Raw genomic sequence first — 26,588 nt, forward strand, 5'->3', positions numbered from 1 at the left:
ATTACTTACAACATGAGGCTCTATATTTGCCCAATATTAGCTCTGAAAGATTGTTTAACCAGTAAATTTCAGTTTGACGTTCTTAGAAAAACACAAATAAAGTTTTCATTTCCTCACAGGCGCCTTCCTGATACCTTACACAGTGATGCTGATGTTCGGTGGTCTGCCACTTTTTTACTTGGAGTTGGCCATGGGTCAGTACTACCGCTGTGGCTGTCTCACCATCTGGAAGAACATATTCCCAATCTTCAAAGGTGAGCCCCTTGACATAAACGTAACACCTATGCTAGAGTGCCAATCAAGTTTTGGTAATGTCTGCATTTCCCTACCAACACTGTCAATAGGCATGACAGTGGAAGGGTGTAGTGGTATTGGGCCCTCAGACACGGACAACCAAGGCAAGAAACATTTATCGATTTCACACACAATTACATGCACTCTGAACAGCCAAACTATAAAAATATTCTTTAGGTCCGTTGCCGTAAATTCCTAAAACAACACAATCAGAGCATCGGTGGCTGCCGAAGTAAATGTTCGTCAAAAAATAACTCCCACTACCATGAAGCTGCTGACGACAGATGCACGAAGTGGTAGAATCACTACGAGTTGTACTAGACTGTACGATGAAGTTGTGCGATGGCGCATAAGCAGATCACGAACTGGTTTTCCTGGAACTCGTGAACCCACGTAGCGCCCGACGTAGCAGCAAGGCCATGCCTTCAGCTCCGGGTTGCGATGGGCCCACTCGTACAAGGTACCATGACTATGATCTCCACCACCAAATCCTGGGTCCGCTTGGCCGTGACACCAAGGCCAGCATCTCCGCCTCTAAAACAGCTGATCGCCCAGGCTGCTGGCTCAATAACTGCAGGAACAGCACCTTTACTCCGGGTCGAGAACACTCGCTCGCCCTCAGGACTCGCCAAGCTCGTCCCGGATGGCTGGTACTCTAGCTAGGCCCTATTCAGTCCCTCGGGTCGAACAAACTGTGTTCTTGTTAGTTGCCGCGTTGTTGTTGTTGTTGTTGTTCTCCTATTGTTATTGGCGCATACCCACTGTAGGGGATTGGCCAAGACTCGAGTTGCCGCGTTCTCCAACGCCTTGATGTCAACTAGCTGACGCGGGCCACGTTCTTCTGTTCACGCGCACCTTCGTCATCTTCGGTTCTCTTCAGTTTTGGTTTGGGTCTTCGGTGTCTTACCACAATTCCTCCAGCTTACAGTACGTTGTGCCGTGGATAACATTTAGTCTTGACAAGACACAACGCAACACAATAATAAAAAAGGCAATAACTACAGACATCACGGAGTCAACGTTGCACACTTCCAGTCACTCAAACACTGCGAGCCGCTTGCTCGGAACACTCTGGTGCGGGAAGTGAAATGGGCTTCTCGCGCATTTCCAAACAGCCGGAAGTGACAAGGACTTATACACACCTGTACGCTATCTATGAGCCACAACTAGGCGCACATACTCCTAGCACTGCTATTTGAAGACGTGCCGATGCTCGACACACCCGATTGCTATGTGTGGTTTAACGTCCCAACACCACGATCTTATTATGAGAAACGTCGTAGTAGAGGGCTCCAGAAATTTCGACCACCTGGGCTTCTTCAACGTGCACTGAAATCTGAGCACACGGGCCTACAGCATCACCGCCTTCATCGAAAATGCAGCCGCCGCAGCCGGAATTCGAACCCGCGACCGGCAGATCAGCAGCCGAGTACCTTAACCACTAGACCACCACGGCGGGGCAACACTCGGCACACTCATAGGGGATTCACATATTTTTTTCGTCTACACCTGGTGCTCTTCGCACAGTGACGGCACCCTGACAACTTGCCCCGCCGCGGTGGTCTAGTGGCTAAGGTACTCGGCTGCTGACCCGCAGGGCGCGGGTTCGTATCCCGGCTGCGGCGGCTGCATTTCCGATGGAGGCGGAAATGTTGTAGGCCCGTGTGCTCAGATTTGGGTGCACGTTAAAGAACCCCAGGTGGTCTAAATTTCCGGAGCCCTCCACTACGGCGTCTCTCATAATCATATAGTGGTTTTGGGACGTTAAACCCCACATATCAATCAACCCTGACAACTGGCCATGCTGCAGCTAGTTGTCGTCACAGAGAGCTGTCACGTTGCTTGTAAGTCCTGGTTTGGGATCGTCGATAATGACAATGAAAAAATGGTGGTTTCAACGGCGTCAACGATGCAATCCATTGCATCGTTGTGGAGCGTAATATCACGGCATATCTAAGGACTGAATGATAATAATTGAAGCGAAGTGTCTGACAGTGCGTTCGTGCTTCCGTGTTTTCGTTCTTTCTTGCTTCCGTCAGTTCATGCGTCCGTCTATGCGACCCTCCATGCATCCATCCTTTCGTTCGTGCTTCCGTCCATGCGTCCGTTTATGCGTCCAAGCGTCTGTACGTCCTGCGTCCGTCCGTTCGTTCGTTCGTCCATCCATTCATGCATCCGTCCGTGCGGCCAATCGTCCATCCGTTCCTAGCTGATTCTGTCTGTGCACCATACATCCATCCATCCGTACATCTGTCTGCCTGTGCGTCCATCCGTCCATCTAGCGAACACTCCATTTACCGCCATCTCGCATCTTTCCACGAAATATTGGATAGATGGTTGTATGCATCCAGCTGTGCGTTTTATATCGAGTGGCGGCTCATGCCGCTTACCCATAAGGTTAAGTACTATCACCGTGTTTTGAAGGATTGAATTTCACTCGCACCGTGATTGTAGCCACCAATCAATTATCCTCCTCGTGGTTAGTTTTACCCGTTTAAAATATATCTGCCTTCACTGCCCGTAACCCCCAATGCTTTGCTCGATTCCACGTTATTATTTTGAACTATGGGATAGAGTGCTTTACAGAAAACTATGAAACATCGTTTTCTCCTCCTCAATAAACGCACTACATAACGTGTATGTGCCTTCGTATTCCGTTAGGTACGTTCTAGTCGGCAGTATTGCCGTTCTGGCCTCGAACAGCAGAGAACTCCTTCGAGAATCATTGTGGATCTTTTGCAATTTGCTGCATGAAAGTTTAATAGGTCTACAGTAATGAATTCGTAAGGATTACAATCTTCCACATGTTCCTATCTATTTCCCTCACCTTTTCCAACCAATATTTCTTTTTGGCTTGGTATTCTGCTGTTACCTAAATTATTGCGTGACAATTTTCGAGTTCGCTTTCTTCATTTATCGTCAACGTTCTTCATGTACAAGTAGCTGATAACTTTCCTAGCCCAACGCTCTTCTCCCGCTTTTTTCTGAATCGCTACTCCAGTTTACCTTGCTGCTAGCTTCCCTGTCCATCAAATATGACGCTGTACCCCCTGATTTTGGGTATTCTCGTGTGCTCCCCTAGCAAGTCTACCTACGCCACGTTGTTGTATTTTCAATATTACTTGAACCTCTGACTTCATGCACATAACCGCACTGCCGAACATCGAACCTGGGACCATGACACCTTTCTGAATCTTTCTAACAACGTCTCATCTATTGTATTTTCACAGTGCACCAATTTTAATTACAGCTCTATTCCTGTTACCCTTAGTCATAAGGTATCATTCGTGCTCTTTTAGGTACTCAGCCTCGTTGTTTCCCCATACGCCCAAATATTTGTATTGATCCGATATTTCTCGCGTGACTTTCTGTATCTTATGCTCACTGCCTCTATTATCATTAAAATTAGGATTGCCGATTTTTCCCTACTGAACTTCAAGTTTAACCTATCTCCCTCATTACCGTAGATGTATATCAATCCTTGCACATCTTCCTTGTTGTCAGCGATTATTGCTATGTCATCTGCATCTCTCAATGTTGGCAATGACTCTTCAACGTGTTTTGCTTGCTTGGCAAAAGATAGGCTGAAGCCGAGTCAACTCTTCTCTAATTTCGCTTCTAGTCCCTGTAGATAGAGCATATACAACAAAGGTGACAAGGGCATCCCTGTCGAAGCACGTCTTAAAACTCTATAGTTTCGGATACCTTTTCTTTTTGTTTTATATATACCTTGTTACTTTTATAGATAGCCCTTAGGAGATTGGTTATTTCATGTTCTTTATCTAGTGTGTACAGTATTCCCCAAAAAATTTCTTGAATCACACTATCGAAAGCTCTTTTGATATTGTAATAAATATGGGAAAGGCAGAATAGAGAAAAAGAGGAAAACGAAGAGCCTTGGCTAGATCACAGTGCACTATGGCAAACGATCATCACGCACCTCTTGTAAACAAAACTATTTCATCAGAACTCACTGTAACAGTTGTTTTGGAAGCACTGGGTAGTCGACACGCGAAGACGGAGGTTGATCTGCAAGTTTTTCCCCGGAGCCTTGCTGGACTTACACCGAATCCACCCGGGCTGGACATGTCCCAAAACGAAGATGAATATCGACCCTTGTCGACTTCTGCACCGACCAGTTTGGCTTCACAACTGAGAGATGCTCGTCACTTCGCCGGCAGACCAGATGAAGACGTCGAGGCTTGGCTCATTCATTACGAACGGGTGAGCGCCTCCAATAAATGGCATGCCGCTTCTCAGCTTTCATACTTCACATTCTTTCTGGCGGATGCTGCGTTAGTGTGGTAGAAGAATCGTGAGGAAACGCTTACAATGTGGGAGAGATTCGTTTATGAATCAAAGAGAATTTCAGTGACCCCTCAATGAAAAATGAAAGAGAAGAAGAAACGCTAATGCAACGCGCGCAAGTGCCAGGTGAAACTTGCACGACCTGCACAGAGGAAGCAATAAAGCTATGTAGGATTATTGAATCCGCAATATCTTAAGAAGACAGAGTCGGGTACATTCTAAAAGACATCGGCGAGGATGTGTAGAGTTTCTTCATCGCGAAAGACACCCCGACATCTGTCGCCGATGTCGTTTGCCATTGCCGTACTTTTGAGCAACTGAAGATGAGGCGCATGACGCTGAGGTTCGGCAGGCCAGCCAATGTGACGACTACCATAATTATAGAGAGCAACCAGCCGCATGATATTGCATCAACGATCCGGGAACTAGTAATTGAACAACTCGGCTCATATGCACAACTGGCACACCACCCAAGCACTCATCCCGTCTACCTGCCTCCAGAGTTCAAGCGAAACATTGCTTCATTCTCCTAGCACCGAGTGGCAGACTGCATTGAGGATTCTGTTGCCATGCCTCAGAATCAGCCACGTCTCTACGATAGAGGTCATGTCTCTGACGCCCGATGACGACGAAGACAGCCACGTTCTGAAACTCAGGACTCTGATTCAGACTACGTCCCGCCGCGGCAAGGACAGCACCGACCCTACTACAAAGAGTCAACTTATCACCAATACTTTGAATTCTAGAGGGTGTCAGAAATAGGTTATTTGCGTGATAACGAACTTGCTCGCCGACAGCTGCGGCCCAGGATTCGTTCCGATGAATATATTATAAACCGCGACACTCCCTTGTGCTACAACTGTGGTTTCCTTGGGCATATCGCTTGGTATTGCCGCAAACGCTGCCCATCACGAAGGGCACCAGCCACGTCTTCGCCACCAATACCTATCCCAAGACCAAGACCCGGTGCTTCATATGACCTGCAGAGGAGCGAATTGTTTCCAAGAAACTGTTTTTCAGCGACACCAGACGCAGCGATTCGCCAGCATCCGAGCGGAGTTTGGCACCACCATCCAATCGTTCTCGTCGCTCGCCATCTCCTCTGCGTCGTTCTTTCTCTCCGCCACTGGGAAACAAGCACCCGCGGCCAATGGAGGTAAGGTCGCCAGACGGTCTTTTGAAGATATACCTCTGCCTGTTGTTGTGCTCAAAAAGAAAGTGAATAGGTTGATTGATGGAATACCCACGATGGCGTCAGATGACACTGGGGTGACTGCGTCTGCGATGAGCATTGCCTTCAGAAACCACTTAGTTGGCAAAGTCATGTTTTTATGGAACAATACTATTACCTTTCGTGGTGTAAGCGGCGAGTGGCTTGATCCTCTCGGTGTATGTGTTGTCAGCGCTTGATTTGCTGGGAAAATATTTTATCTGCATTTCTGGTTCTATCTCGTTGTTCGCACTGTGTCATTCTCGGTATCGGTTTTCTGGAGCAGCGCGGTGCTCCCATCGACTGTGGTAGTGGGGAAATATCATTAAACAATTTGTTTCTACCGTCGCTTTCCGAAGAAGACTACCGTGGCGAAGACAGGAACACAGTGTGAATTATGAAGTGATAGCACCATCTTCGTGCCTGACACCCGTTAGAGTCTCTTCCACAGTAGTTGATGCTGCTTCTTTTGACCTTGTAGTGAGGCCTCTGCACAAGAACTGTTCTAAGAAGGACCTATACTTGTACCCTGTTCTGTTGTGTGCATGACAATAGTAGTAGCAACATTGCGGGTGCTGAATTGTCCTGCCAGGCCAGGTGTGCTTCCTCGCGGAATAAAGATGCTCTCTTCGATGAAGCCTTATGCAGCTCGATAGCGCTTGACAACGTAAGGTCGTATTTCTGAAGCCGCAGCACGCAACATGCGAGGCGTAACTAGTGCCTCTCACGGCACTAGCTACGGACTTCACCACATCTTTCTCTCCTTGTGATATTTCCCATAATTAAGATCTATTGCTCTGGATGATCAGCAAGGCTCCCAGTACAAGGGACCGGCAAGCGCTGGCACAAATCCTTCCCAGGCATGTTTCTGCTTTGGACTTCAAACACAGAGACGCACCACTTAAGTCACCCTCGTCCAGCGCTCGTCACAGAATACACACCGGTTCTCCACACTTCATCTGCCAAAGGCTCTATTAAGTATCATCCTCTGAGTGAAAAGTTATTGCCAAACAAGTACAAGATATGATGAAAAAAGAGTGTCGTGCCAGAGTCGTCCAGTCCGTGGGCAGCCGCTGTTTTTTGTCAGGAAAAAGGGTGGTTCCTGGTGATTCTGCGTAGATGAAAGGCATCTAAACACTGTGATGAAAGAAAGATGTATATTCCTTACCGCGGATTGATGACGTAATAGATTGCTTGCAGGCCACCTCCTATTTTTCAACGCTTGATTTGCGATCTGGTTATTTGCAAATACCTATGGAACCAAGCGACCAAAAAGAAACTGATTTCATAACTCCAGAGGGTCTATTTCAATTTATTGTCATGCCTTTTCGTCATTGTAATGCTCCTGCCACCTTTGAAAGATATATGGACACAGTTTTACATGGTCTCAAATGGCAGTGTGAATATGCTACCTTGACAATGTTGTGATCTTTGGCCGTACGTTTGAAGAACATGACAACCGTCTCAGTCTTAACTGCATCGAAAAAGCCACACTGATTCTGAATTATAAAAAATGTTGCTTTGGTGAACGTCAAGCTCTGGCACTGGGGCACTCAGTCGACAAGGATGGCGTCAGACCCAATCCTCGCAAAATAGAGCCAGTGAGCTCTTTTAAACAACCCCAGTCAGCACGAGAACTTCGCTTATTTGTAGGCCTATGCTCATATTTCCGTTGTTTTCTTCCACTATTCGCGGCGATGGTTCCCCTGCTGACAAGGATCTTGCGACAGGATGCGACCTTCAACTGGACACCAGAGTGTGACGCCACAACCTCCCATCTTAAGTTTGTACTAACGTCAGCATCACTGTTGCGTCCCTTTGATTCATTTTGCCCGACTGAGGTTCACACTGACGCTAGCGGTATCGCCGTAGGACCGGTGCTTGTACGACGTCACACTCGCGCAGAGCATTTCATGGCAGCAAGGCTCTGCCAGTCGTTGCCAGAGCAAATGTGAACGCAATAATACAGTTTCGGAATAGGAGTGTCTGGCAGCTGTTTTTGCCGTACAGAAGTTTCGTTGTTATCTTCACGGGATGTCATTCAATATAATTACTCATTATCATTCATTATGGTGCCTGGTCGATTTATGTGATCCCTCTGGCCGCCTCGCACATTGGGCGCTGTGACCTCATGAATACGACTTGAAGGCGTCGTACAAGAGTAGCCGTTGTTACGCTGACGTAGACTGCTTCTCCCGATTCCTCTTGCGACTACCAACTGCGATGCTGAGAATTTTGACGACTGCGTTGCTGCTGTTACGAGCACGTTCCCTAACGCGGCTGACTTGCAGAATGAACAACGCAATGATCTCAACCTGGATCCTCTTTTTGCTGCCACCCATACTTCCCAAGAGAGCAAGCGCTTTACGGTTCGAGAAAAATTGCCCTATAAAACTAACTAATCCAGAACCAGAGCACGTTTTCTGCTAGTTGTCCCCGAGAGCTTTCGCTCCAATGTTATTCCTGCTATGCATGACGATGCAACAACCGATTATTGCGGCTTTAATACGAACTCTGCACCACATGCAGGAACGTTTTTACATGCCCAAGATGTACGAAACAACGAAACGCTACGTCGCTAGCTGCGAGACGTGCAAACGTAACAAGCTCCCGGCCCCCGTACCACCAGGTCCCCTTCAGTCAGTAACACTACCCAGCACGCCTTTTGAACAAGTAGGAATTGACATTCTGGGTTCATTTCCGTTAGCTAGCAACAAGAAACATTAAATTATCGTCTGCGTGGATCATCTTATGCTGTAAGTCGAAACCACAGCCATTGTCTCTTCTACCGCTGCTTCATTGGCAATCTTCTTGTTCCACTTCATGGTCGTTTGCCATGGCCTACCGCGTGCTAATATTGTCACGGGCTAAGTAGATGCCTGAGGATGACGACGACGAAGTGCTGAACGGGAACGTGCTCGGACTGCAGCAGCGTCGTACGCATTAGCTCGCCAGTATATTCGCCAGTACACATTTGTTCATCAGTGTATACTTTATTCCCCGTAACATCATTGGTGGAGGTGCTGGGTACCACTCGCTATACAGCCCAACGAGCTGGATCTTCGCAGCGGACGGCGCATTGCAGCTACCACGATGACTGACCAGGCTACTCAATGTCAACAAGATCCGTCAGCCCCGCAGCCGATCGTTGTGGTGCAACCTCGTGACACAGGTCCATTCAACGGCACAAGTGGCATAGACGTCGATGACTGGCTTGTTCAATATGAGCGCGTCAGCAGCAGCAACCGTTGGGGTCCAACGCTTATGCTGGCGAACATCATCTTCTACTTGCATGGCACGGCAAAACTCTGGTACGAGACACATCAAGAAGAGTTGACCAGCTGGGACGTCTGTAAGCAGAAATTGCGCTATCTATTTGGGAAACCCATCGGACGTCAAGTGGCCGCAAAGAAAGAGCTTGCGACTCGTGCCCAGACATCCACGGAGCCGTACATCGCGTACATCCAGGACGTGTTGGCTTTGTGCCGCAAGGTCGACAAGGACATGCTCGACGAGGACAAAGTCGGACACATCCTGAAAGGAATTGCGGATGATGCCTTCAATTTTCTCCTGTGCAAGGACTGCTCGACGGTGGAGTCGGTCATCGAAGCATGTCGTCGCTTCGAACAGGCAAAAAGTAGGCGCATAGTTCACCGATTTGACCGCCTTCCCAACACGGCGGCTACGTCCTCTTGCGAAGATTTGCCCACACTACACCAACCACCAGCGCCAGAAAACGTCACCAGAATAGTCCGTCGGTAACTCGAGGCCATGGCTCCCGCTATGTCTAGCGTCAGCGCGCCAGGACACAACCTCGGTGCTGTTTCAATGATACAGGCCGTGGTTCGCCAAGAGATCGCGAATATGGGCATTTCGCCACCTCATCAAAATGCCTCTGCTACTTCCAGCTCGGCTCCAGTCGTTGCGGCTGCCACTCCGAACCGCACGTTCGCGCCACGACGAAACCCAGCTGAATGGCGCACTCATGATGATCGGCCCATATGTTTTACGTGCCATCGGATAGGACACATCGCTCGCCATTGCCGCAGCCGGTGGACCTCACCACCTCGACCGAGCTTCTATGATTGGCGGCCTCGCTCTGAACGTGCACCTTGATGATGATGATATATGGTGTTTTTGGCGCAAGGGCCATTTGATGGCCAAAGAGCGCCAGTTCATGAGACGGGAATGTGGACAATGGTTGTGATTAGCGGCTGTATAAGGGCCATAAAATTCCTCGCAGTAAAGCGGGTAAAAACATACAAGTAATAAAATCATGACTATGCCGTGAAAGGTGTGCATGGTGTAAATAGGTGACAAAAGTTGCTGATAATGAAAAACGATGATGGACATGTATGGCATTAGCACAAGTACCTCACACGTTAGTACCCTTGCATGCAAGGGCCGTGAGGCAAGTGCTTTCCTGTGTAGCCACCGCAGCAAAAACCTCTCTAGAGAGGTCGTGCTAGGGTATGCCCGGGTATATGATACTAAAATTATGGATTTCCTTTAAAAACGCTAATAATGATTTGTGACTAAAAAGCGGTTCCCTACCGACGAACATTGCAGGGTGTAAAGGTATATGTTGTCGGTAGGATAGTGGGAAGTGTTGTCTTCTTAGAGTGTCTAAATGTTTACATTGAATTAAAACGTGAAGAACTGTTAATGCCTCACCACATTTATCACACAATGGTGGATCACCACCGGACAAAAGATGTGTGTGTGTCGTGTATATATGTCCTATCCTGAGTCTTGTTAGTGTTACCTCTGTTAGACGTGATTTTGATACTGGTGGCCAATGGCCAAGGTGTGGCTTGATAACGTGTAGTTTGTTTTGTGTGTGTGTATCCCACTTGCTCTGCCAGTAGTCCCTGAGGTTTCGTTTCAGAGACGGCTTCAGATCAAGGACCGGGATTGATATGGGTGTAGGGGCAGTGTTTTTGTGGACGGATGCAGCGAGCTGATCCGCCCTCACGTTGCCTTGGATCTCACGGTGCCCTGGCACCCAGCACACCACAACATGTTGGTTGAGTGTGTAGAGTGTGCAAAATATGGAGTAAAGTGAGACAAGGACAGGGTTTTTTTTGTTTTTTAAGACTGTGCAGAGCCGTTACCACACTGAGGGAGTCTGTATAAATTACTGCTTTTTGTATTTGTAATTGTTTAATGTGTTTAGCTGCCACAAGTATCGCATAAGCTTCCGCTGTGAAGATACTTGTGCCTGGATGTAGAGGGCCAGCATCCGAAAAGGAAGGGCCAACAGCAGCGTAGGACACAGAGGAGTTAGACTTAGAGGCATCTGTAAAAAACTCAGGACGTGTGTATTTGTGTTGAAGTTCCAGGAAATATGTTCGGATATGGGCAATGGGCGCATGTTTTGTAACCTCTAGAAAAGACACATCGCAGTCTATAGTCTGCCACTGCCACGGTGGCGGGTATGCTACAGGAGCCATTAAACTGTGTTCGAGTGACACTCCAGTGTCCTCAGCTAGACCCTTCAGGCGAACTGAGAAGGGCTGCCTCATTGAAGGCCTGTTTTGAAAAAGAATGGAGCTCGACAAGTCATTAATAGTAGAGTATGAGGGGTGCTTCTTGTCTGCTTTCACCTTAAGGAAGTATACAAAAGACATGTAGGTTCTTTGCAGATGAAGCGACCACTCATTTGACTCAACATAAAGGCTTTCTACGGGGCTGGTGCGAAAAGCACCCGTAGAAAGGCGGATGCCCAAATGGTGCACGGGGTCCAGCATCTTCAAGGCACTTTGAGTTGCAGACTGATAGACAACGGCCCCATAATCTAAGCGGGTGCGAATGAGGCTTTTATAGAGGTTCATGAGGCATTGCCTATCACTACCCCACGTAGTACGTGACAACACTTTTATAACATTCATGGCTTTTAAACATTTTGTTTTTAAATACTTGATGTACGGTACGAAAGTTAACTTGTTGTCCAAGATTAAGCCTAAGAATTTATACTCGGCTTTGACGGACAGACGTTGCCCGTTCAGTCGAATGTCAGGTTCCGAGTGCATGCCTCTCTTTCGAGAGAACAAGACACACATGCTTTTTTGTGGATTAAGTCGAAATCCGTTTTCATCTGCCCATTTGGAGACCTTATTTAAACCCAGCTGAACCTGCCGCTCACACATGGCCAAGTTGCATGACTTGAAGCCAAGCTGAACGTCGTCGACATATGTACAATAGAACATATTGCGGGGAATGGACAAGTGCAAAGAATTCATTTTAATAATAAAAAGTGTGCAACTAAGCACGCCACCTTGTGGCACGCCTGTTTCCTGGACAAATGTTTGAGAGAGCACACTGCCCAGACGGACACGGAATGTCCGGTTTGACAGGTAACTTTCGATTATATGAAACATTCTTCCGCGCACACCAAGGTGGGACAGGTCTCTTAGAATTCCGAAACGCCATGTTGTATCATACGCCTTTTCGATATCGAGGAACACAGAGAGAAAATATTGTTTATGGACAAAGGCGTCTCTGATCTGTGCCTCGATACGAACAAGGTGGTCTGTGGTGGATCTACTTTCTCGAAACCCGCACTGAAATGGGTCGAGCAAATTGTTTGTTTCAAGGATATGTACAAGTCGGCAGTTTATCATTTTTTCGAATACTTTGCACAAGCAGCTTGTAAGTGCTATAGGCCTATAACTCGAGGGCAAAGAAGGGTCCTTGCCTTCTTTCAAAATGGGAATAACAATAGCCTCTTTCCAGGAGGTAGGAATAGTGCCAGAAGACCAAATAGCGTTGTACAAACAAAGTAAGGTTTTTCGGGTTTCGTTTGGTAGGTTTTTTAACATTTCATACATCACACGGTCAGAACCTGGGACAGAAGTGCTGCAGGAGTTTAGAGATGTTCGGAGCTCAGCTAAACTGAAAGCTTGATTGTATGCTTCGTATCTAGTGGATTTGTGTTCGAGTTTCTGATTTTCTATTCTTGTTCTGTATTTTTGGAAAGTGTCTGTATAGTGGGACGAGCTGGATACCCGTTCAAAGTGTGCACCGAGGAAGTTTGCCTGATCTTCCAAGGTATCACCTTGAGTGTTTACGAGTGGAAGTGTGTGTACTTGTTTTCCTGCTATCTTACCAACCATGTTCCAGACTTTAGCCTCCTGTGTATACGAATTTATTCCTGATAAAAACTTCTGCCAGCTTTCTCTTCTGGCCTGCCGACGCGTTCTCCTGCCTCGAGATTTTATTTTCTTGAAGCTCTCAAGGTTTTCCGCTGTTGGGGAGTTCCGCAGCAATCTCCATGCCCTGTTCTGTTCCTTTCGCGCATTACGACACTCCGTGTTCCACCATGGGACGTGTCGTTTGCCGGGCATTCCAGATGTTTGCGGTATGCACCTGGCTGCTGCGTCAGTTAGAAAAGCTGTGAAATACTGCACAGCTTCATCTATGTTTAACCTACATATGTCTGTCCAACTCAAACGTGTAGTGTTATGGAACTGTTCCCAGTCTGCTTTGTTTATCAGCCATTTGGGAACGTGTAGAGGACCTTCATATGTTGTTTGTGAACTCAGCACTACAGGAAAATGGTCACTTTCATATGGATTGTTTATGATTTTCCATTTCAATAGGGGTAGAAGTGAAGGTGATACGATGCTGAGGTCTATAGACGAGTAAGTTTTGTTGGCAACGTTATAGTAGGTTGGCTCTTTCCTATTCAACAAACAGGCGCCAGAAGAGAAGAGAAATTGTTCAATGAGACGACCTCGTGCATCACAGCGAGAATCGCCCCACAGTCCACTATGTGCATTTAGGTCCCCAAGAAGCAAATAAGGTTCAGGTAGTTCGTCTATTAAAGACTGAAATTCACGTCTTTCAAGACGGTGGTGGGGAGGTACATACAAAGAGCAGATGGTGACGAGTTTGTTTAAAAGTACCGCTCGAACAGCCACCGCCTCAAGTGATGTCTGGAGTGGTAAATGTGTACACGCTACTCCTTGGTTAATAATAATGGCTACGCCACCGGATGACGCCACAGCATCATCTCGGTCCTTTCGGTATATGGCGTAAGCGCGTAAAAAATTTGTATTGGAGGATTTTAGGTGTGTTTCTTGTACACACAGCACTTGAGGTGAGTATTTGTATAAAAGCTCTTGTACGTCGTCGAGGTTCTTAAGCAGTCCTCTGACGTTCCAATGTATAATTTGTGTGTCCATATTGGAAGTAAAGTAGTGCTGTGTGTACGTTACGGGAGTGACTTGTTTAAGCTGAAAGGTCAAACTCAAGTATCAGGGCCATTGTCAGGCCCTGTTATGGGCTTTTTAGTTTTCTTGGCGCGCTCCAGAGAGCCGCGCCGTTCTTTTGGCACCAGGGGTGCCGCCGTATCCATTGCCTCCTCGGAGGCACTGGATGCTCGCTCATGCGAGCTGGTTTTTCGAAGGTTGGGCCTTGCCTGGCGGGGTGAGGCCTTGAGACCCGAGGACCCTGGAGTCCCTGGTCTCTGTTCAATAGTAGGCGGAGTAGCCTGAACTACTGCCGCCTTGGGGGCAGGTGCCACAGCCGTCGGCTCGCTCTGCGCTGGCCGAAGGAGTGGCGAGGGCTGGTGCGGCGTTGCCCCCTGACGCGCCGCATCAGCATATGTAGCGCCATAAAATGGCGACACTCTTCGTCTTGCTTCCTTGAATGTGATATTTTCTTTAATTTTCAATGTGATGATTTCCTTTTCTTTTTTCCAAAATGAGCAAGACCGTGAGTATGCGGCATGATTTCCACCACAGTTCACACAGTGTGATGGTTCTTCGCAATTGTCAGAATTGTGGCCTGACACTCCACATTGGGCACAACTTTGGTGACCACGACAGCTTTGTGAGCCATGGCCATACTTCTGGCATTTAAAACAACGACGTGGGTTAGGTATGTATGGTCTGATCGACGTCTTTGTGTAGCCTGTTTGAATACTTTCTGGGAGATTACTGGAAGCGAACGTGAGTATTAGGTGTTTTGTTGGTGTTGCCTTGTTGTCTCTTCTAATGGTGATCCTTTGTACATTGGTCACATTCTGACTCTTCCACCCCTCCAGAAGTTCCTCTTCAGTCAAGCTGAGCAAATCAGCATCAGATACTACTCCACGGGTTGTGTTCATGGATCTGTGTGGCGTTACAGTGATGGGAGTGTCACCAAAAGTTGAAAGATTCTGTAGCTTTTCGAACTGTTCTTTTCCTCGGACTTCAAGGAGGAGGTCTCCGCTGGCCATTTTGGTAACTTTGTACCCGGCTCCAAGAGTTTCTGTGAGACATCTGGCTACTACAAAGGGTGATACGGTTCTGGCTTGCTTGCTGCTTATTTCACTATGTATAACATGAAAATGGGGGAAGTTTTCACTTGATCGGTTGAAAAAGCCTAAGTCTTCGGTGCGTACACGCTTTAAGGCGGTACGATCACTTAATAGGGGAAATGCTTTATGCATGCCAGTTTAATTTTCTTCAGAAGCGTTGGCGGCCACCCACCACGGAGCCCAACAAGGGGACGCTACAAGTTTGTGGATGCTAAAACCTACAGACGCCAGCCGTACAACGCAACTATAACCCAATGCGCCTAGACCAAGGTAGGCTATTTGCACAGGGTTAACCCTCGCCGCCAGGAAGTTTGGAAGTAAACAGAAGAGAGTAGAAGACAGGACAGATAAACAGTAAGAGATAAAGACGAAGATGTAGGGAGAGAGAGATAGGAAAAGGCGACTGCCGATTTCCCCTGGGTGGGTCAGCCCAGGGGTGCCGTGTACGTGAAGCCGGGGCCAAAGAGGTGTGTTGCCTCTGCTGGGGGGCCTTAAAGGTCCAATCACCCAGCGTCAGCTCAACCCCCAGGATCCCCTTTTCCCCGGGCACGGCAAAGCCACGCACGGCTAGGCGTGGGAGGGAGTAGAAACTCCCCCGTTAGCTCGGGTCCGTGGTGTCGCTACACACCAAACGCCTACTTGCGCAAGCGCCCCTGCGGGGCTGAACGTGCACCTTATGCCCCGTCCTACCGTGCTGAGACAGGTGCAGAGTATAATCCAGAACGTCGGACCAGCCGCTCGCCATCGCCTGTGCGTCGTCAGTCCCGCTCGCCCCAACCCCGCCGTTCTCGGTCTCCTTACGACCGTCGCTCGGAAAACTAGCCGGTGCAGCCCCCGGAGGTGACGCTGCATACACGACTTGGACTGCAAATCCTCTGATTACTCCCGACCAGCGGTGCAACCTCCTAACAATTCTCGTTGATGATTTACCTATAACGGCTCTTATTGATACCGGTGCACAAATATCTGTGATGAGCTCAGACCTCCGCCGCCGCCTCAAAAAAGTTCTGACGCCTGCGATTGCACCTACCGTTCGTACCGCGGATGGGAGTACTCCTGCTGTGCTTGGAATGTGCACTGCGCGATTAACAATTTCTAAGCATCAAACTTCAGTTTTGTTCGCTGTACTGGAAAATTGCCCTCATGACCTAATCCTTGGACTCGACTTTCTGACTTCACACGCTGCGCTCATTGACTGTTCCAAAGGTCTTCTTCAGCTCGAACTACCATCCTTTTCGGAGACCGTTTCTACCAGCCCACCTCGTCTACGCTCTGTCGATTTCCTTAGACTTCCGCCGCAAGCCGCAGTCCAAGTCCAACTCTCACCATATCCTGCAGTACCCGATGGTGATTATGTTGCTGCCCCGATTTCTGACGTCGCCATGACACGCAATGTTGCACTCCCCAACACGGTGGTTACCGTTAAGGACAACCGAACTTCGTTTCCCGTCCTCAATTTCGGCCTCTCAGCGCAAGTTATTCCTCGCGGCATGTCACTAGCGCATCTTACACCACTGGTCGACCACACAGTTTCCGCTCTAACCACCAATTCGCCACCCGATTTTTCATCAACGTCGTTCTCGTCACGTTCCTGTTCCGACCTTTTCAAGCCAATGCTATCTGACAAGCTCACCTTTGAACAAGTCTCTGCTTTCTGCCGTGTGCTTGCTCCTTATCAGGACATCTTTGACTTCGGCGACCGTAATTTGGGCCAGACATCTGTAGTAACCCATCGCATCGACACCGGTGACGCTCGACCCATTCGCCGACGACCCTACCGTGTGTCAGCCCCGGAGCGTGCTATTATACAGCGAGAAGTCGATAAAATGCTTGATAAGGGCATAATCGAACCCTCATCTAGTCCCTGGTCCTCACCCGTTGTACTTGTTAAAAAGAAGGACAATAGCTGGAGATTCTGTGTTGATTACCGCCATCTCAACCATATTACCAAGAAAGATGTCTATCCCCTACCGCGCATAGATGATGCACTCGATTGCTTGCACGGTGCCAAATATTTCTCTTCAATAGACCTTCGCACAGGCTACTGGCAGATCGCTGTGGACGACAAAGACAGAGAGAAGACGGCCTTCGTGACTCCTGATGGTCTTTATCAGTTCAAGATGATGCCTTTTGGATTATGCAATGCCCCCGCGACATTTGAGCGCATGATGGACTCTCTCCTTCGAGGCATGAAGTGGACCATCTGCCTCTGCTATCTTGACGACGTTATTGTTTTTTCGACTACTTTCGACGACCATCTTACCCGTCTGTCCGCAGTGCTTGATGTTTTTCGACGTGCCAACTTGCAACTTAACTCGTCCAAATGCCGCTTTGGGCAACGCCAAATTTGCGTACTCGGCCATCTTGTTAACGCTGCGGGCGTTCAACCAGACCCTGCGAAAGTCCGAGCAGTTCGCGACTTCCCCACACCCCGCTCAGTCAAGGACGTCCGAAGTTTTCTGGGACTGTGCTCCTATTTCCGTCGTTTTGTCGAGAAGTTCGCTGAAGTAGCCCGTCCTCTAACCTGCCTCCTCAAAACGGATGTCGCATTCACCTGGGGCCAACAGCAAGCAAACGCCTTCTCGTCGCTCGTCGACATTCTCACCAATCCACCAGTCCTAGCACACTTCGACCCATCTGCTGCTACGGAGCTTCGTACTGACGCCAGTGGTCACGGCATAGGCGCAGTGCTCGCGCAGCGGCAACAAGGAATGCACCGCGTCGTCGCGTATGCAAGCCGCCTGTTGTCGCGCTCGGAACAAAATTATTCCATCACAGAACGCGAGTGCTTAGCTCTCGTCTGGGCCATTGCGAAATTCCGACCGTACCTGTATGGCCGACCATTCTCAGTTATTACGGACCACCATGCGCTTTGCTGGCTCTCCTCACTCAAGGACCCTACGGGACGCCTTGGTCGCTGGGCGCTGCGCTTACAAGAGTACACTTTTTCCGTATCCTATAAATCCGGACAACTTCACAAGGATGCCGACTGCTTGTCCCGTTACCCAGTCGATCCCCCTGACACGAGGGAAGATGAGCAAGAGGCCCTCGTTCTTTCAATTACCGACTTCACCGACATAGCTGCTGAACAACGCCGCGACCCCTCTTTGCGTGCTATTATCAATGGTCTGCACTCTCCCCACCCTGACCACTCCTTACAACTGTTCGTTCTTCACAACGACATCTTGCACCGCTACAACACCCGCCCTGATGGTGCTGAGCTTTTACTCGTTGTTCCTGTGCATCTTCGCTCAGACGTTTTGGCCCAGCTGCATGATGCCCCCTCCGCTGGACACCTAGGGGTGTCACGCACGTATGACCGCATTCGCCGCCGATTCTTTTGGCCTGGCCTCTACCGTTCTGTGCGACAGTACGTTGCGGCATGTGACCTCTGCCAGCGCCGCAAGACACCTGCTCTGAGACCTGCTGGTACCCTCCAGCCCATTGAAGTACCAGATGAGCCATTTTTCCGAGTCGGCCTCGATCTTCTAGGACCCTTTCCCGTGTCGGCCACCGGTAATAAGTGGATTGCTATTGCTACCGACTACGCAACGCGGTATGCCGTTACACGCGCCCTCCCCACCAGCTGCGCTACTGATGTAGCCGATTTCCTTCTTCATGACATCATTCTGCGTCATGGTGCTCCTCGTCAGTTGATCACCGACCGCGGCAGCTGTTTTCTATCTAAAGTAGTCGACGAGCTCCTGCGATCCTGCTCTACCCACCACAAGTTCACTACAGCGTACCATCCGCAAACCAACGGCCTCACGGAACGCCTCAACCGTACCTTGACGAATATGTTAGCGATGTACGTTTCCAAGGATCACAAAGATTGGGACATCCACTTACCTTTCGTTACCTTCGCATACAACAGTTCACGTCATGATACAGCTGGATTTTCCCCTTTTTACCTACTGTTCGGTTATGACCCGCCTTTGCCCATGGACACCATGCTCCAATCTGACGCCGCCTCATCGACTGCTTATGCTCGTGATGCCCTGGCCCGAGCTGACATCGCCCGCCAAGTCGCCCGGGATCGTTTATGTGCCTCGCAGCTTAACCAAAAGAGTGCTTACGATCGCCGGCACCGCGACGTACAGTACTCTCCGGGGTCACTCGTCTTGCTGTGGTTACCATCACGTCATGTTGGTCTCAGCGAAAAACTGATGTCCCGTTACGTTGGCCCCTACCGCGTCATACGCAAGGTCACCAGCGTGACCTATGAGATAGCTCCACTCCATACCACGTCAGTACCAGCTTCAGTCCCGACCGATATAGTGCACGTCTCACGGCTCAAGCCATACTTCTCACGCCCCGAGAATTGATCGCACCGGGACGGTGCTTCTGCCGCCGGCGGGTAATGTCACGGGCTAAGTAGATGCCTGAGGATGACGACGACGAAGTGCTGAACGGGAACGTGCTCGGACTGCAGCAGCGTCGTACGCATTAGCTCGCCAGTATATTCGCCAGTACACATTTGTTCATCAGTGTATACTTTATTCCCCGTAACAATATCAGCGACCGCGGCCGCCAGTTCACTGCTGATGACGTTAAAGAAGTTCTTCGCATGTGCGCGACACAGTTCCGTCATTCCACACCGTATCTCCCTTAGACGAATGACATCGTTGAATGGACTAACAGAACGCCAATCAACACGCTTGCCTTCACGTTTCCTCTAACCTCACGAACTGGGATAACGTGCTGCCTTTGATCACGTACGCGTACAACACGGCGAAACATGAAACAACGTTTAGCCCATTTTATTTGTTGTACGCCAGATTGCCACTAAACCCTTTGAACACTTTCTTATCCATACTTCTACACAATGACGATTCTGTATCCAACACTTTGTGCCTCGCTGGTGAAGCCCGTTGAGTCACTTGCTTTCAGACTCTGGCCTCCCAACGTCGTTCAAAAGAACAATACGACGGCCGTAGCGAACCAGTATTTCAAAAAAAGGTGACTTGGTGTTGCTTTGGACACCTCAACGCAAGCATGGATTGTGTCAAAAGGGTCTGTCACAATACGCCTATTTGTAGTTTTGGAGCTTCTCAGCCAGCTCAAGCTCATAATAGCTCGTCCTTTACTGAATGGTCGATGATCGAGCAGAACGCAGCCTACTCACATTGCTCGTCTAAAACCTTTGTACGCTCTCTGTGCATCGTAATTCGCCCAACGGGCTCCGTCTGCTTGCGGGGCAATGTAACGGGCATGTGAAAGGCAGAGAATAGGAAAAGAGGAAGACGAGCAGTCTTGGCAAGATCGCAGGGCGTTGCCACGAACGACGATCGCTCACGTCTTGTAAATAAAACCATTTCATCGCAACTCGCTGTAACAATATCTATAATGGCAGCCATAGGAGCCAAGGTTTTTTATCCGCTATTTAAATACACTGCGTCAATGAAAACAGATCGTAATTCAAATTCCTTCCTTTACGGAACCCATTCGGTAGTTCTCTTAGCACCTCCTCAATCTGGGCCCATGTCTGTAGTCTTTTCTTTACTATCGGCCTCACCAGCCTGTAAACTACTGATGTCACTGGTAAAGAACGGTAGTTATTTATATCATCTTTGTCCGCTTTTTCTTTATAGACCGTGCTGATCCTGCTTAGTTTTCACCCATTTGGGGTTTCACCATCTATTTTTGCTTTGCTCGCTGCCTCTAATATTGTTTGCTTAGAGTTTAGTCCTAATTATTTCATTAGAATATTTGGGACGCAGTCAGGGCCTGTTGATGTGCTATTAGAAACCCTCTTTTCTTCCCTTTCCCACTCCTGTTGTCAAAGTGGTGCCACTTCATCAATTGATTCATCCTCATTTGAAATGGTTCATGCAGTGCTATTTTTGTGTTTCAAGTTTTTTGTCACCACTATTGTTACGTCTTTCATTCCCTCATGCCATTCTAGTCTAACTCTTTGAACTGTAGTACATATCTGTTACATAGTTGTCCTAATAATCAGATAATATACAAAGTTCGAGAACTTCGGAGCTTTTGTGCTATCTTTTTTCTTGCTCTCTTTCTTCTAATCCTTTCACTGATCAGATTGGACGATTCCTTTCTGCCGCTCAAAAAGGTATTCCTTTTTTAACATTATCTTCCCGCTCACCCCTCTGTTTACCATACCTGCGTTTCCTGGAGGCTTTCTGACGTTTCACTATGGTTCTGATAAGTTTCTCATTCCACCAGCTCTTGAGTTTGTCTCTGTTTTCCAGATTAATTAACTCGTAGCTGAGCAAGCTATAACTCAAAACAATCAAGTTAGATTTGTGTAGATCCACTGTGCTTTAGTATCCTCGGTGAATATTTTCTCAACCTTTTTAGTTGCTGTTTCTATTTGCCTTTCTGAATAAATATTACCGCGTGGTTGCTCATAATGCCTGCTTCCCATTTTCATTTCTCTTTCAAAACTGACCTTTATACGTTTGTGAACACTATCTAAGCTTCTGGACCCATATTTATCTATGTTTATCAATCTTAGTCAATCATACATCCTACATGACACAATGTTTCCAGTGCACTGCATTCGTTTTGACCTATCCGGTATGTAGTTGTTGCTAACGATCAAGCTAGAGCAGTGCGCTGGCGCGATGGCGCTGTACGTTGCCTAAAAAACATCGCAATGCTCAATAAATTGTGTGGGCGTATCTGTTGAATGAGCCTAGAGGCGTAACAAAGCCTCAGCAGAAGTCGCACTTTGGAACCAGAGAGAAACAAATTAAACTTTACGGTAATCGCCGATAAACTGTACCCGCTCCTCAGTGCACTCCAGTATTGTTCCTGTGGTTCTGAATTGCAAAAAAAAAAAACCATTGCGCTGTTGACATTATCGCAGTGTCAATCGTCACAGGCAGCAATTTTGTGTGTTAAAAATGTAAAAAGTTTAGTAGCAGGTGTAGACGCCGTTGATCTCGAGTACGCGACATACAAAACTAAAGTTACATGGTCAGTTAGTAAGCTGACTAGTCATTGTACTGTGGATTTTGCATATGTTGGCTTGGCGCCGTTGTTAGTGAGATCAGTTGAAAGTACGTAGGTTGCGCGTTGAAATTCTTGCGAGCATGTTTTTTTTTTCAGAGGAGCATTTTCAGTTTTTTTATAAAATTGTTTTTTGGTTTTCTTGGTGGCAACTCGCCTTGGCACTTTTAATACCGTTTTGCACTCCAGCATTGCCTGCATTACAGTATCAACCTTACGCCACCATATACCATGCGCCACCAATATTTCCAGCAGTATAATCCGCCGAAATGGTGCAAGGTAGAATCCACCATTCCTCTGGTGGACATTTTTTCAACAGGGCACATTCTTCACACGTTTTTTGAGCCCCGCCGCGGTGGTCTAGTGGCTAAGGTACTCGGCTGCTGACCGGCAGGTCGCGGGCTCGATTCTCAGCTACGGCGGCTGCATTTCCGATGGAGGCGGAAATGTTGTAGGCCCGTGTGCTCAGATTTGGGCGCACGTTAAAGAACCTCAGGTGGTCGAAATTTCCGGAGCCCTCCACTACGGCGTCTCTCATAATCATATGGTGGTTTTGGGACGTTAAACCCCACAAATCAATCAATTACACGCTTTTTGAGTTTGTTCTCCGCTTAAATTCTTGAGCATCTGTGCTTCTATGAAGCTGTCAGCGATCTCACAGATTATACGGTGGAGCCGAACAACAAGATTGAAGTAACTAGAAGAAAAAAAATGGGGTTGAGCACATTGAATTCACAAGGACTTTCAAACCATGACAGGTAGATTCCAGCTATTTCTCATGAAGAAGGTGTATAACAGCTGTATCTTTCCCTTACTTCGATGGGGAGCAGAAACCTGGAGAATTACAAAGAGCCTTCAACTTAAATTGAGGACGACGCAGCGAGCAATGGAAAAAAGTAGTAGGTATAACCTTAAGAGACAAGAAGACAGCAGAGTAGATTTGCGAACAAACCGCTCTTCAGGCTATCATACTTGAAATAAAAAAGAGGAAATTTACATGGGCCGGGCATGTAGAGTGTAATCAGGATAACCACTGGTCCTCAAGGGTAACTAACTGGATTCCTAGAGAAGGCAAGTGGGCTCAGAGAGAGAGAATGTTAGGTGGGCAGATGAGATTAAAAAGCTTGTGTGTATAAATTGGCAGCAGGAAGCACAGGACGCGTTGACTGGTGGAACATGGGAAAGGCCTTTGTTTTGCAGTGGACAATCAGGCTAACGATGATGATGATAATGATGGTAATTTTGTTTTTTTCGGAAACATTTTGAGGGCGGGAGAACAGCCTTTGGTAAACTTTTTGCAGGTAATCAGTTCCACAGGATTGAGTAGCTTTTTCCTTTCTGGCACATTTTTTAATCAATGGTCAAAATAACCAGCGATTCGTGCAGTGCACTGCGGGCCGGAATCATTCTTCGGGTTTATCTTCACGGAATTTTTTGTCGATACTCTTGTGCAGTGTACCTAAATCACTGCTGTAATGCCACTTTTACTTGGTCATAATGAAACACATGTGTTGGATCTCCCTGGCCAATAACAGGTAAGGCCGTTCCAGTCATGCATAGGCTTAAAGACAGAGACTATTCTTCACGGTTCAGCCTTAGTACGTCGCTACGCGCTCGAACCGCTGTAGGTAGGTGTCAGAATTATCCTGTGCTTCGTTAAAAAGCAGTGTCAATTTATAACAGCTACACACTTCCGGTGTACGTGTAGTGCTCGTGCTAGATTAACCTGGCTTGGTAAACTCAGCATACAGTCTTGCCGTGCTTCCCAGAAGGCCCAGCTTCATCGTCTAAGTGTTCAGCTTTTATTCCTGAAGCTGACGTTGTCACTCATTGCTTTCTTTTGGCTAATCTTTCCCGCGCGTGTTAATCACGAGCTGGGAAGCACTCTTTCTGTACTCATTCTCGGAGATCATTCTTCTCAGCTAATACATCCCAGCCAAGTGCGAAAAATCTTTCCTCATCTATGGCTCAGTCCTGAATCCTAGTAATGGATGTACTGCTAATGAGCCATTCTATCATAGGCTCGCAAATTGTAGTGGTTCGGGGCCCTCAGGCACGGACAAATAAGACAAGAAAAAAACATTTATTGACTTCACACATAATTACATGCGTTCTCAACATACAAACAAAATACAATTATCTTCTAGGTCCTAAACCGTAAACTCCTAAATCTACACACATGAGACCACCAGCACTACGCAAAGTACACCGGCCGCTTGGATATTGGAATAAGGCTTGGATATTCGCAGAGAGAGAAAAACAGCCGTGCAAGAGGTCTGCGTTACAGACGGTATCTAGGATATTCCAGCCTATAGGGGTGATATCACCTTTCATTATTGAAGCGAAGATACTTTTTCAAGAGCTGTAGAAAAGCAAATTTGATTGGCATAATGAGCTACCAGAAGATCTGGATATACAGTGGAGTAACTGGTGCTCGGAATTACCACATACTCAAGAGACGGCCATCAACCGTTGGGTGGATTTTTGACAGGAAATGGAACTGCACAACTACACCTGTTTAGAGATGCCAGTCAGAAATCTTATGGAGCCTGCGCTTAATTGAGATATGTTGGGCAGAAAAATGACGTTACTACGGCGCTTTTCATGACTAAATGAAGAGTTGCACCTTTACGGATAGTTACGCTATTCAGACTGAAACTCCTTGATGCGGTGCTTGCAACTGGACTGGTGACGTTCGGTATTAAGACCCTCAAGACATTTCAACAGAATATAAACGTGGACTTCTGGACTGATTCAACCGTCGCCCTACATTATATCCGAGGATCGCCATTGCAACTGCAACAGTTTGTAAAGGCAACAGGGTGTCAAAAATTCAACGTAGCTTTGACAAAAATTGATCGCGACATTGTCCTACTCTGATAACCCCGTAGAATATTTTACACAGGGCACATCGTTGTAATCACTGAGCCGCGACCAACTATGGTCACAGGGTCCATCATGATTAAAGGAGGAGGAAGAAGCGATACCGACGAACACACTGAATTCGCCGGGTGCAGAAACCGACTTCCGCGATCCAAGCGTCGTGCAAGTCTACATGTGCAGAAGTTTTCTCCAATATTGGGCCTATGAAGACACTCCAGTCTTACATGAGTCTTGCGAATTACAGCGTGTTTTTTTTTGTATTCATTGAGAGTCGTAGGAATCCGTACCTTCGGAAGAAATCATTGAGCATAACAGACAAGGACATGAATAAGGCCGAAGACTATTAGAATAAAGTAACGCAAGAAGAAGTACTCTTGCAAGAGATTAACGAAGTAGACAAGGGGAAATGGTTAAATCCACGTTCCAGTGTCAAGACACTACATCCTTTTCAGGATGCAGAAAGGCAACTGCGTATAAGAGGCAGGCTACAACTAGCACTAGAAATCGAAACGTTGAAACATCCTGTTCTTTTTCTTCCGCATCATGACTTCACTAAGCTTCTCGTCCGTGACTGTCATCGGCGCACTCTTTATGGAGGTGTACTAGACACGCTAAGTGAAATTCGAGAAAACTTTTGGGTACGCCGAGGCCAACAGTTCGTGAAAAAATTTATCGGGGATTGCAACAGATGTGCGAAGTACAGAGCCAAATCAATGAGCGCCTTTGTGGCCCCGTTACCACGAGAGAAAGTGTGTCGTTCCGATTCTTTTCAAACTGTGGAAATAGGTTTCACCGGTCCAACAATTCATTTTTAAAAAAGTTACATAGTTCTGTTGACGTGCGCGGTCGCAAGAGCTATACACCTAGAGTTGATCTCAGATGTATCAGCGGACAGCTTCATGCTGGCATTTAGTAAGTTCACCTCCCGCCGTGGATTTCCGGGTGGTATATTTACCGACAAATCACAAACCTTCAAGAAGACTTTGAAGCAAAACGCACCCTTAATAACTGTGTAATTCAACGGTGAATTTCAAGAATACTGCTCTCAAAGAAGGCTCAAATAGAAGTTAATTGCAGAAAAGGCAGCGTGGTGGGGAGGCTTCTGAGAAAGAATGGTCAGGACAGTGAAGTCTACTCTACGGAAGATTCTTGGCCAGCAAAGGCTTACGTATTACAAGCTGATCACAGTGCTGTACGATGTAGAAGCCGTGGCGAATTCGAGGCCCTTCACATACTTATCATCAAGAGAAGAAATTGAAGTATTGACACCAGCTCATTTTTTGACTGGGAAAAGAATCACTAGTATTTCTTACAACCAACAACAAGTAAATCTTTCAAGCTCGAAAGCCTCACACACAAGAAGATGAATGCATCGCGCACGGTTAATTGAACACTTTTGGAGAAGATGGAGAAAAGATTATCGGCTGAGCCTCCGTTTTGCGCACCATGCCAGCATTCAAGCTTCAGATTTGAACCGCCATAAAAAAGGGAACTAGTGCTCGTCTATGAAGATGGAGCATCGCGGCAACTTTGCAGGACGGGAACCATCATAGAGCTACACTAAGGACGCGATTGGTTCGTCAAAGCCAGTTCAGTGAAGCCAGCCAACAGATC

At 47.5% G+C, this 26,588-nt stretch overlaps 1 protein-coding gene across 1 annotated transcript in view; it reads left to right on the forward strand.

Moving 5' to 3' along the window:
* Positions 1-26,588, forward strand: part of SerT (Serotonin transporter) — a 387,450-nt gene that overhangs the window by 37,564 nt on the left and 323,298 nt on the right. Inside the window, exon 2 of the mRNA XM_075890899.1 lies at positions 120-254. Within this exon, the coding sequence (XP_075747014.1) occupies positions 146-254 (109 nt within the window). The 5' untranslated portion in view covers positions 120-145. The remainder of the gene's footprint in view (positions 1-119; positions 255-26,588) is intronic.

This window comes from Rhipicephalus microplus, chromosome 3, assembly GCF_043290135.1.
Source record: "Rhipicephalus microplus isolate Deutch F79 chromosome 3, USDA_Rmic, whole genome shotgun sequence".
NCBI classification, from domain to species: Eukaryota; Metazoa; Arthropoda; class Arachnida; order Ixodida; family Ixodidae; genus Rhipicephalus; species Rhipicephalus microplus.